Genomic DNA, 13,628 nt, shown 5'->3' with positions numbered 1-13,628 from the left:
AAGATAAATATTGCCACATTTATTTTAAATATATCAACTTAAGTTTACCATTGTGAATTCCTCCAAACACTTTTACAATGGGCGCTTTCGGCGAACACTATTTTTGCTGACACGTCGCCAACATGTTTCCATCAGTTGAGTGATGAAAAATTTGTTCTCTCTACGTCGAGTTGAGCTAACTGCCAAATGAAATAATTATCCTGTGATATTAAGGCCCGGTTTTTCAGTGCAAGTCTAAACTACAGTTAAAGTTGACTAGAGTTTAACCATGCCACTTCGATCGCTTAAGCTGAGATTAGCAGCGAAATTGTATGTTATGAAACAAACTCTGGCCAACTTTAACCGTAGTTCAAACTCGGACTGAAAAACCGGGCCTAAAAGGACAAATTACATTCATAACCAACAATTTGAATATCAAAGCGCTGTCAGATAACCGCATAAACACGTTGAGCGACTCTAGCGAAAAAACTATATGTTCAGTAACGTGAAATCCCAACCGTTGTGTGAATAAAAAATACTCAACGGTGCGTTCAAAAAATTATAGCCCCTATTACCGTTTACAACTCAACTCTGTTTCAGTTGAAATTTTGCAATTTGGTATTACAGATTTCAACTCAACCTGTCAAAAACAGTGTCGGTTGAAGTTGCCTGACCTAACAACTTTTTGTGGCATTACCGTTTACAACCTTGTATTGGTGTAGTTGTCAAAGACATCAAAATCTGACAACTGATTACTAGCAGTTGTCCAAGGCGAATTCAGTACAGGTGGAGTTGTCCGACCAGCTGATTGCTTCTTCTTGATAATTTTCCATACAAAGCCTTGTACAACAAAAATGTCAGTTAATCGAAATCTATGAACATTTTCATTTTGACTTGACATTCATCTGCACGGCGAATTGATTGAATTCGCTTTGCCACCACCTGGTATAGATTCGCCTTGCAGTTGTTTCATACAATTTTGCAGTTGCTTGGAAAAAGGTAACGTTTTACAAGACGGTTCACCACCTAATTTTTAACAAAAAATTTTCAAAGTTGGTATCAAAAGACACGTTTCGACCTCCGTTTTTAGAATCCGAGAGCAAAAATTAAAAATTGAATTTCTGTCATATCATAGAAAGGAAACTATCGATCGGGCCTCATATTTGGACACTCTCGGGGCCATTTTATGGGTATTTGTATATATTTTCTATAATTGTTTTTGTTTTTGCCAGTCAAACAAACCACCGCTGTATAGCTAAATGGTTAGCGCAGCATGCCTGAAAGCGTACTGATGATGAAGGCTTAGCACCCTTCGAAATGGATCTATCTGCGCAGCTATGGCAGGTTGTCTGAACAATTTTCTACTTACTATTCCAAAAACAAAATACAATTTTTCAAATTTAGAAAAATTAAAAAATAACAATATTATCATTAGAGAAAAATTATTGTTCTGGCCTTGAGCTCGATTCGAACCTTGAATGGTATATTTTCTATAGAAATAAAATTTTTAATTTCCGCTTTCAGATTCTTAAAACGGATGTCGAAACGTATCTTTTGATACCACCTTTGATACTTTTTGAAAAAAATTAGATGGGCCACCTTGTAAAACGTTGCCGAAAAAAAATGGAAGGCGAGTAATTAAACCTTTTTATACTCAGTTGAGCAGAGCTCACAGAGTATATTAAGTTTGATTGGATAACGGTTGGTTGTACAGTAGGCCGGGTCGATTTGTGGGGAGGCAAAAAAATCATTGCTCTGTGAAAATCATAGTCTAGGGATCAAAATAAGAAACTTTGCCGAAGGAACCATACCTCTAAAACGAATTCTGATGTCCCCCAATTTGGGTCGAACTTTTGGGAGGGGAAAATTTTGAAAAATCCCACAAAAGTAGACAATTATAATTGTGGAAGTGTCACTCACATATACACGCGCATATGAGAAGCTATACACGTGCATCTGTAGTTATAATTTTATAGTAGTAACTAAGTAAATTCTGGAAGCGCTTAGAAGTATGCGAACGAGAAATCACAGAGTATAAAAGGCAGCAACAGTAGAGGCACGACAATCAGTTTGATTTAAGCAAGCTATTGGTTGTGAAGTATCAGTGTTATTGTGAAGTACTTTAATAAAGGCCATTTTGCATTATTGAATAGTGGAGTTATTTATTCAACAGATTAGTGATTTGAACGTTAGCAGAAGGTTGCAAATAAGAGGAATTGCAGTAAATTCGTTACAATATTATTTAATTGATATCCATTTTGCTATTAATAAAAAAATCACTTTTGCAAATGCTTGAATTTCCGCCAAAAATTGATCAGCTCCTCAATTATCTCTCAAATCATCACTTTTATATGTTGGCAAAATCAATTCAACTTCAACTGAAATAAGTTGTAATTCGTAATACCAAACAGGTGTTGAGTTGTCTTAAAGTTAAATTGTTTTAATTACAACCCAACTATGTTCAGTTGTATACCGTAATAGGGGCATATTATCTCTCTACGCTTTATCAACACTTGTATTCGCTGAACGCGCCCAATAGTAAACTCCTTGCTCAATAGTTTGATTCACTAATTTTTCTAACGACTGGTATATTGCATTATTTACATTCAATATTTATTCTTAACTGCCCGTTTATATTTTCTCGTTTAAATAGATTTTAAAAATTAATGGCGCTTTCTTTTCTGGAAAAAATGTTAGCCTCATATTACACTCTTAAATTATAACCTGGTGTTCTGCAAAATTACTGAATTTTTAGGTAATGGTTCTTCTTTTCCTAGTCGGGGTATATATGAGTATTGAGGATGTAATCTCAACTAAACATTGCCTTGAGCTCAGCCTAAATGTCGCTTAGCATAAAATTCGAGTAGTCTGCTTGCAGGTTTATCTCTGCACACAGGATTGTAGGATAGAGACAGCATCGGTCTGGAAAATGCTCGGAAGTTTTCCGAATAGTACGGACCTTTTATTTCTGGGGCAGAAGATCCCGATTTGATAGTAGTGTTACATTACACCTTATTATAACTTGACGCCTGAAAACAGCCGCAACTCATGTTAGTGTGATCTTGGAAATGGAATGCCCTCAAACTGTTTAAGATCGAGCGACCTTACTCTGATCACCTTATCACATTTACAATATCCCCACATGGGTATCTATTCGAAAGAATCTCCTAGTAATTTCCCGGGAATTTATGATTAAAAGGTTTATGTGGACTTCTATATACAGCTCCAACCTCCTGTGGTGCCGCAGGATGTTTCCAATACAGCAGTCACCATATTAGATTTTCTTGATGTAGCAAACCTTCAAATAGAGGCCCCCTGTTATGCCCCCTCTTACAAGTATTGAAAAATATGTCGACGGTCCCATGCAAGACAAACACTTAATTTTCATTTTTCTGCGTAGAAAACTAACATATTTTGTATGTTTGCGTTGAATAATGTTTCAACCGTGTGAATTGCCACGCAAAAAGCTTTGTGCTGAGCACGACAGCGTCCGCTGAGGTTGATACATTTTTGCCAAGAAGCTTTCATGGCAAAAATGCTAGAAACGGCCTTTTCTTTTCTTCTCCTTTCTCTCATCCTTCGTATTGTAAGGGAGTTTTCAAAATAAGTTCCCACACCTTGGCATTATTACATCATGGTTCTACTCGGTTCGAATAAGAATATTATAACATAATATACCGCTGATTTCTTTTTATCCTTTTTCCTTATGAGATTAGTTGACTCATGCCTTACGCAAGTCTAAATCGTAATGCAGTTCCAAATAAGTAAGGTCATGCTTTCAATAAGTTTGGTAATTGTTACCGTCTCTAATTCAAAGCTGGTGCGCTTATAGTGCATTCGGAACCACGACTAGAGTGTCATCTATCTCTTTTATATGCTTTCAATAATATTCGAACAGGACAATACTAACCTGATGAAATTGTGAAGAGTGTGTGGTTGGAATTCCGAGGGTATCAAAGCAATTTCCAATCAGCATATCATCGGCGTGTTGAGGTTGTGGACAATGACAGTTTGTGATTAATTTGCGTACCGCTGACAAGCTCATTACAACGCTACCACCACTGGTTATATAGTTAAATCCGTTTGTTTCATAATGAAAACCAAATCGCTCTCCAAGATATAAGTCGGTTGTAGAATCGAAACAGCCCAATAACTCACAAATGCGCGGAATGCTTTTAAAAGTAAAAAAAAAGTATTAGTCTAAGAGCCCGTGACTGCCAGACCTTCGTCATTTTATAAAAGTTGAAATTTCGTCAGTGCATATTTCCAACTGAAGCAGGATCGTTGGTCTATTATAAAACTTGAGTCATAGTGGCTTTAACAGATATCGTGCAAAAAGTTTTGCTGAAACATAGACATTTGTTTCGTCATTTTATAAAGGCTGATTTTAATATATGGTCTCCGTAGCTTTGTCCAGCCAGACACTTTTTGTAATGCAAAACTGTACTTTTTCATAAAATGAAAAAAGAAATTTTTTCAAAGATTTTGTATTCGAATTTCACTATAAAATTGCTTCGTTGCTCTTTGAAGTTAAGAAGGATTAAAAGTGTCTGGCTAAGCAAGGCAACTATGGAAAGTGTCTGGCAATGAGGCTAGTGGCTTCTAATATCGCTACGAAGACCATATATGAAAATCAGCCTTTATAAAATGACGAAAGAAAGGTTTATTTTTCTGCAAACGGACTTCGTTAATTTTCTAATTTTACTCCCCGAAAACGGCGCATCGCTTGTAGCGCGTTTGTCTGCTCTCGCTTATGACTCTATTCTCTCTCTCTCCTCTTTGTTATCAACGCAAGGTATCGGGAAGATTTCAAATACTGCCGAATAAATCATCCAGTAGCCACTGTTCTTGGTTACTGAAATCCCGCTGCTTTCCTAATAGGCAGAACGCGTAGATGGAATGCCTAAAGCTCCCAGATAGATAGTGGGACGCTTTGGAGTTCGGCTAAGCTATCGACTTTCTCTTCTCTGGACGCAACCGCTAAATTTTCGTATATTTGTATATTGGTATATTTTTGTGTTGTATTTTCTTCGTGCGGACTGGCCCGCGGGTATTGGCTAGTTTTACGGATATGTGAAAGAGGAACAGACGTTTAAGGACCAATTAATGGTGACTTATAACCAAAAAACCATAACCAGATAAAACAGCTGATCGAACCTACCTTATGGAAATCAATGTAATCTATTAATGTGCCATACCATAACGCTAACGCCATAACCATACCATAGCCAACCAATTGATTTTTGGTTTCTCGCCATATCCATAACATAAAAATATTTGAGTTGATGAATTTAATAAATTTTTGTAGATTTTATTTATTGTTTTGAATACGTTATGACTAAGAAACTTATTTTTTGTGGAATATGTTTGTAATCTTTTGCGTTTTCTTCATTTTAATGAAATTTTCACGATTTTTAGGTTAAGGCACCATTAATCGATCACATTGGAGATGGTTATGGATAATGGGTATGGTTACGACGTTAGGGTTAAGGAAGTTTAATTAGCCCTTAAGGCCCAATTAAAGGGCCAATTAATGGTGACTTAGCAGCCCTGGTTACTGCTCAACCCCTATACACTTGTAGCACTTTTGTTTTTGTTTTCCCCTAATCATAGGCACAGATACAAATTCACACTTTGAATATAAAAAAATTAAAGCACTCCCGTATGTGCTCGCATATAAATAAAATTCATATCGAAGTTTTTGATTTTCATATGTAAGGGCAAAGCAAAAACAATTTCATATGATGAACGAGCACTTGGATATGATATAAAAACTTACAAAAACAAATTTACTATGAAAAAAATATAAAAAATGTGACAGCACTGAAAAAAATTGTATAACAAAAAGTTTTCATATATTTGGTGTGCGCGAATTTTGGAATTAATAGCGAGTAATAGAAATGTACTTTAGTAAAGAATGGGAGCCTGTTCCACTTCCCTTGTTTAAGGACAATTTCGAATGAGTATGAAATTATAGACTTTATTTTAGTTACATGAAAAGCAGCTTAGAAAGCTTGAAAATAAGTTTTCAGAGCAAATTCAAAGATTTCCATGGAATTAAAAAAATTTTACCAATTTTTTACAGTCCCATGACTTGTGATATATTATCGCAAAGTGCACAGTTTCAGATGGAATTGTGCTATTTACTGATGAACTGAACTGATTCATTCCTTAAGGAAACAAAATTACAAGGCATTGATTTTTGGAAAAGTACGATTTTAAGAAATTTTATATTAAAATACTTGTCTATGTTTAGTAGTACATATATATGTGAGAAAGCATTTTCCAGCATGAAATTAATCAAAACGAATCTAAGAAACTCCTTGACCCAAGACCATTTAAAAGCCGTTATACAATTATCCACATATAGTGCAACAAGACATTAAAGATGTTATCAAAACATTCAAATAAAGTTGTGACAGGCAACATAATTATATTAAGTAGATATAGACATTATGAACTTGTTACTGCGTTTATTCCATTCAACTTAATACCTATCCTATGTTTGTTGTATTATTATATATAGATCTATACATACATAAAATTACTTCAACTGTATTACAATATTATTTACAAAAAAATACTTCCATATAAAAAAATATTTTAGTTTTTCTCAGTGCACTTATATTTTTGTAGTTGTGTTAGGATTTGTATTCAATACAAAAATTTTTGAGCAGCCCTGCTTATAACCATAAAATCATAACCAGATAAAACAGCTGATCAAACCTACCTTATGGAAATCAATGTAACCGATTCATGATGCCATACCATAACGCTAACGCCATAACCATACCATAGCCACCCATTGGTTTTTGGTTTCTCGCCATATCCATAACCTAAAAATATTTGAGTGAATTTAATAACTTTTTGCAGGTTTTATTCATTGTCTTGGATACGTTATGACTAAGAGACTTATTTTTTGTGGAATATGTTTGTAATCTTTTGCGTTTTCTTCATTTTAATGAAATTTTCACGATTTTTAGGTTAAGGCACCATTAATCGATCAGATGGAGATGGTTATGGATATGGGTATGGTTACGACTATGGCGTTAGGGTTAAGGGACTTTAATTGGCCCTTTAAATCCATAACAAATTAACGTCTCATTAATACTTAAGGCAAAATCTTGATTATGTCAGCCCACTTGTATGCAAGTGTTGCTGCTCAAAATTTATTGCACTACTCCCAACCCTTTTTAGCAGTGTACAATGGAATATTACCAGCTTGGAAACAGATAAAACTAATTACGTGTACCTTTTGTACTTTTAATTAAAAATACATTCATTGTACACGTCTGAACTTAATAACATAATTAAATATGTGGCAACTCCTATTCGCACGCATTTCAACATGCATAAAAGAGAACATGTGCAGCGAACTGAGCGGATATTACAATATTTAAAGCAAAAATTGTGGGTACCTCATAAATGGAAGTACAGACATATGACCATATATAATGAGGCTTGGACGCGACAAGAAATAGAAGTAATTTTTTAATGCTTGTGAAAGTATGCAACACTTAACGAAGTTAAGGGCAAATTTTACATTCCCTATGCCCGTAGATTTTCGAAATCTGAAATATCTTTTTAAAACGCTGGATATAAGCTCAAGTACGGTTACGGACGCGAGAATTTTTTCTCAATGAATAACACTATATAACATCGAAAATATATTCTTTTCGAGACATGAAGGTTTAGGTCTAGTAGAGTAAACAAAATGTGCAAACCTGGCATTTCGAATACGCCCTCAAAGTCCGGGCTAACGGGCCAAAACCCCCTTTTCATAAACGGAGACGTATACTTGATTATAACTTTCCCTCTGTTTATTCTTCGATAAATTTTTAGGTCATTCAAAAAAGTACGTTCTTTTGCTTCTAACGATTAACAAATATTAGTAATATAGAAGAAATAGAACAAAAGTACAAAGTAAATCAAAATTTTAAAGAGGTCATATATAATTTTGCGTTCAAAAGCTCGCGAATATAATAAATTCATTGAAATTTGGATAAGATATTCCCATTTAACCATTTCTAGTCGACAAATATATATATAATAGGCCGGGTCGATTTGTGGGGAGGCAAAAAAATCGCCCCTTTGCTCTGTGAAAATCATATTCTAGGGATCGAAATAAGAAACTTTGCCCAAGGAACCATACCTCTAAAACGAATTCTGATGTCACAATTTGGGTCGAACTTTTGGGTAGGGGCAAATTTTGAAAAATCCCACTTTGACCCATTTAGAGTGCTCCAATCGAGTCCAAATGTATGGCCGACCCCCACTAACTTTGGAGGCCCGACCCACCGATGCCAGTGGCACACCCCCCTGGAACCCCCCTGGGGGTTCACCATACAAACATTTCAAAAAATCGCCGGTTTTGCACTTTACTTGAAAAAATCAGCGAAATGCCTATGTTTTTTCTTTTTGGAGTTTATTTTTCTCTTCAGAAATTTATTTAGTCAGAACATATGTAAATGAAAAAATTAATTTAACTTAGTAATAGAAAAGAAATTAAAAAAAATTATTAGAAATTAGCGTTTTTACAACCCTTTTAAAACCAAGGCATCACTGTGATGCATTTGCATGTCGTAAACATAGTTGTGTGGGTTTTTTATTCAACCGTTTTAAAAAATGAAGGTATCACTGTGACACAATTGCAGATCGTAAAATTGCTTGTGTTGTTTTTTTTAAGCCACCACAAGACACAGCAGGTATAATTGAAATTACCATTTCATTCTTATTACCTCGTCTCGTAGACCATATATAACGCAACAGTTTTTGTGAATGCATTAAGTCGTTGTGAAGAACTCAAAGTGTGAAGTGCTAATTTCAGATAAAAAAATATTAAAAAAAAAATAATAAGTGAAGTGACCATTCCAAATCAAAAAATTTACAATGAATCCTCCATCCTCTACACCGCAAGATGAAGCAACTACATCAACAACTATCGAAAACCCAATGAGTCATATACCCAAGCATGATGTTACTGTTTTTGGTGTGTCTACTGATTTAACTGATCTTAATTTACCAACCCATCTGGATATCTTGAGATATTATTTTTACTTAAGCGAACGTGTGCGAACAAAAAAAAGTTTTCCCATAAATCATTCACTATTCAAGTACAAGATAAGTTGATTGGAATTCGGGAAAAACTTGGTATGGAAATAATGCTGAAAAAAAGTGTATTTAATAAATTGAATAAATTGCTTGACAAGTATCAAGAGCAAATCAAGAGAAGAAACAACACCCAACAATTTACAGAGTATGTAAAATCTCTGGAAACAATGTTTACTTCTGAAACTCTTCCGGTAAGTTATTGCTATCACTCATTTATTATAATTGTCAACCATTTTTAATTATTTTATTATTATATCTTTCAGGTGGTGGACGGCTTCCAGAAAATTGAGTTACAAAATATGCCCCCAGAACAAATTAAATTTTCCACCGATTCGAAGTACTTATACGACATGGCCCATGCAATTTCTAGCGGCGTGGTTCCGGTGGATCTGGCTAACATCAAACCAGGGAAAATTGTACATTTTCGGTGGCTCACCAAGACCGCTAGATTATTGCGATTATATGTGACAACGGAAAATCCAGATGCAAATTTAAGAATTCTGGTTGAATTTATAATTAAATGTTATGTGCCAATGTACTTCAATATCAAGTATTACAGCTCTGTCGTGTACGGCAGTGCATTATTTTTCAAGTTCATTGGTTGGTCACTATTTCTAGAACCTCGTTTACGCAAAATTGTCAATCAAGTAATTAAAGATAATTCATATTATGCGCATTCGGAAAATATCTTGTTATCAATGTTGTTTGGTGATAGCAAAGAAAGAAGAATATTTAATGATCCAAAAATTCCATCACACATACAAGGAACGGAACGACATGTTTAATTGCTAGCTAACGTTTCCATACGGGTTATACCGGAAAATGTAGAGGCTGTTATGGCGACGACATTAGAGAGCCGTGCGAAATTGCCCAGACTTGAAAGTAAAAAAGACTTCAAACAATAATTTTTTTTAGTTTCTTTTCTATAACTCACTTAAATTAATTTTTTCATTTACATACATATGTTCTGACTAAATAAATTTCTTAAGAGAAACATAGATATTATTATAAATAAATAATAAATATTATTATAAATAAATAAAGAAAAAACATAGCCATTTAGCTAATTTTTTCATGTAAAGTGCAAAACCGGCGATTTTTTGAAATGTTTATTTTATGTATATTTTTAAATCGACCCGCCCTAATATATAATATTGTGAGGAATATTAGTGACACTAAGTGATACTCACATCACTAGTCTGATGCTAAGTAAATGAAGCCACAACAACAATAAAGCAGGCAGTCACTTGTATCTACATAAACGAATCAATCATTATGTCTACACATATGTACGTACACGCAGCGGAGAGAAAACGCACAACACATGCATATATCTTATCTGAGATGATCCCAAAAGTAGGCAATTATAATTGTGCAAGTATCACATATACACGCGCAAATGAGAAGCTATAAACGTAGTAATTTTATAGCTGATAACTAACTAGTAAATTCTAGAAATGGAAGCGCCTAGAAGTATGCGAACGATAAATCACAGAGTATAAAAGGCAGCAGCAGTAGAAGCACGACAATCAGTTTGATTTAGCAAGCTATCAATCAGTTGCGAAGTATAAGTGTTTATTGTGAAGTACTTTAATAAAGGCCATTTTGCATTATTGAATAGTGGAGTTATTTATTCAACAGTTTAGTGATACGAACGTTAGTAGACGGTTGCAAATAAGAGGAATTGCACTAAATTCGTTACAATATATATATATATTTTTTTTTTTTTCAAGCAGATAAGTTTCACAAGAAAAATGTAAGCTAGTTTGCACTGCCTTCTTTCCCGTCTTCTTGTTGAATACACCAATAAAACCCATATTAATCTTTAAAGTTCATATCTTTTTGAAATCAGAACTCATTTTAGATTTCTCTAACATCTCCAAGAATCAATTAACAATTTATACACTGCTGAAATCGCAAAATGCCCTCTTTCTAGCAACATATAAATTTTGTTCGTTGGCTAAGCAGAAATAAAGTTATTAGAAAAAAAAGTCTGACCACTTTCGATTTTCGGTTCGTGATGAACCTTATTTGGGATTTGCCCATATACATATTGTAACGAATTTACTTGCAAATCCTCTTATTTGCAATCCTCTGCTAAGTTCGAATCACTAAACTGTTGAATAAATACCTCCAATATTGAATGATGGAAAAATGGCCTTTATTAAAGTACTTCGCAATAACACTTATACTTTGCTACTCGCTGGCTTAATAACCAAACTGATTGATAACTCAAATCAAACTGAATTACAGCGCCTCTACATCTGTCACCTTTTATACTCTTTGGTTTCCTCGTTCGCCTTTTTCTAGAATCTACTAGCATTGTCCATGAGCTCTCAAACTTCTCAGCTATAACTAAAATTGCACAATTTTATACATCTTTTAGGCGCTTCCAGAATCTACTAGTCCAGTAGTGCTCAAACTTCTCAGATATATGCATGTGTTTGCGCATTGACTCTCCGCTGCTCGTATTCGTACATGGTACATATGTGTAGACGCAATTATTTATTCGTTTATGTAGATACATAAAGATTGAATTATTGATGTGAATGTTTGTAGTTTACAGTCTCTCGCGCACACATAGGCGTATAAGTAAATGCATCTGTGTGTGACATCTCCCGGCTGCCTTATATATGTGTATACATGACCTGATTATTGACTTAAATATCGCTTAGCATGCCTTAGCATCGCACCTAAGTCTGATCGTCCCGATCAGACAAATCTCTCGATCTAAACGCCGCTAGCATCTCCAAATGAACCACCTTTCTTTTTGGTTCGTGGTTTGGTAGTGGTTTGTATGCGGTACTCTACATCGTTGATCCGTTTTACAACTTTGTATTGACCTTCCCAGTTACAATGCAATTTCGGGGACAAACCTTTTTTTCGTTGTGGGTTGTATAGCAGCACCAAATCTCCTTCCTGAAACACTGACGAATTAATTGCTTTATCGTACTTCGCTTTCATCTTGTCACTCATAATCTTTGCTCGTTGCCTTACCAGATCGTGTATCTCTCTCAGCTCTTCTTCCAAGACCCCAGTGGATTTCTTGACATTCCTCTTCGCATCGGCATCTATCCCATACTTCAAATCAGCTGGCAGTCGAAGGTCATTGCCAAAAATTACCTTTGCGGAAGTTTGGCCCGTTGTGTCATGTACTGCCGATCGGTAGACCATCAAGAATAATGATATGTCCTTATGGTACTTGTCTACTACTTTCCTTAAATGCTCCTCCAATGTTCTATTGAAGCGTTCCACCATACCATCGAACTGAGGATGCAATGCAGTTGTCCGTTTTTTTCGAATGCCCAACTTTTTGCACATTTCTTGGAACACAGCTGATTCAAAATTCCTGCCATGCTCAGAATGTAACTCCAGTGGTACACCATACCTTGCAACCCATTCGTTTTTAACCACTTCTGCTACTGTTTCTGCTTCTTGGTTTGGGATTGGGTATACCTCTGGCCATTTACTGAAATAGTCCATAACCACCAGTAAGTATTTGTTTCCGCGGTTGTTAGTAGGAAATGGACCTGCGACATCCATGGCGATCCTTTCAAATGGTGCACCTGAAATATACTGCTTCATCTGGCCATGACTTCGGGTTTTGGGCCCTTTCGCTCTGTTGCATACCTCGCAGTTGGCAATCCACACGGTGACCGACTGAAGGCAACCAACCCAATAGAATCTCTGCTTAGTTTTCTCGAGTGTCTTCGTGATTCCAAGATGACCTCCACTTGGACCATTGTGCAGCTCGCTGAGCACGTCAGGAATCCTCTTCCTGGGAACAACTATCAGTTTCTTCTTGCATTGACCATCCTCACTCTCTCATACTCGATGCAAGCAACCGGATATCAATTCTAAACTGTTCCACTGTGCCCAATATAACTTCGCAATGGGACTCTCTGCTGACATCTCCTCTCTGCTTGGTATTTCGTTTCGTTCGAGCCCTTGCATAACATGTGACAGATCTGTATCTTCTAGCTGACACTTTCTTAGTTGTTCCTTGTCCCATTCATCCGCACACGTTTAAGTCATTAGCCGGACATCTATAATGTCTTCTTTATCCTCGGCCTTTGAGCAGTGCTTGCATTCCAGACTACATGGTCTTCGTGACATTGCATCAGCATTTCCATGGGTACTACCTTTCCGATGCTCAATGGAAAAGTCATAGCTTTGTAGTCGCTCGATCCACCGTGCCAATTGTCCTTCTGGATTACGGAACTGCAGAAGCCATTTCAACGCTGCGTGATCTGTCCTGGCACGGAATCGCTGGCCGTAGAGGTATTTGTGAAAATGTTTAATGCACTCTACCAATGCCAACAGCTCTCTCCGTGTAACGCAATAGTTCCTCTCTGGTTTTCCAATTGAACGGCTGTAATATGCAACTACCTTCTCTTGTCCATCGACCAGTTGTGATAAAGCGCCTCCTATAGCATATCCGCTCGCATCTGTATCTAGAATAAACGTTGCTCCTGCAATCGGGTATGCCAACATTGGGGCAGTGCACAACCGCTCTTTCAATGTTTGGAAAGCTACTT

General features: G+C 36.0%; 1 protein-coding gene across 11 annotated transcripts in view; it reads right to left on the bottom strand.

Moving 5' to 3' along the window:
* LOC137242194 (beta-1,3-glucosyltransferase) overlaps positions 1–13,628 on the bottom strand; it is a 220,829-nt gene that overhangs the window by 144,559 nt on the left and 62,642 nt on the right. For 8 of the 11 annotated variants that reach the window (XM_067769563.1, XM_067769561.1, XM_067769571.1 and 5 more), the window contains exon 8: positions 3,890–4,151. In XM_067769563.1, coding sequence (XP_067625664.1) covers positions 3,890–4,151 — 262 coding nt within the window. Of the gene's footprint in view, positions 1–7; positions 180–3,692; positions 3,829–3,889; positions 4,152–13,628 lie in introns of those variants that run through there. The other 3 variants (XR_010950118.1, XM_067769570.1, XM_067769568.1) reach the window with 3 other exon arrangements.

This window comes from Eurosta solidaginis, chromosome 2 (genome assembly GCF_040869045.1).
Source record: "Eurosta solidaginis isolate ZX-2024a chromosome 2, ASM4086904v1, whole genome shotgun sequence".
Classification (NCBI taxonomy): Eukaryota; Metazoa; Arthropoda; class Insecta; order Diptera; family Tephritidae; genus Eurosta; species Eurosta solidaginis.
Note: the sequence above shows the minus strand (reverse complement) of the source record. Positions and strands in the feature narration are given on the sequence as shown.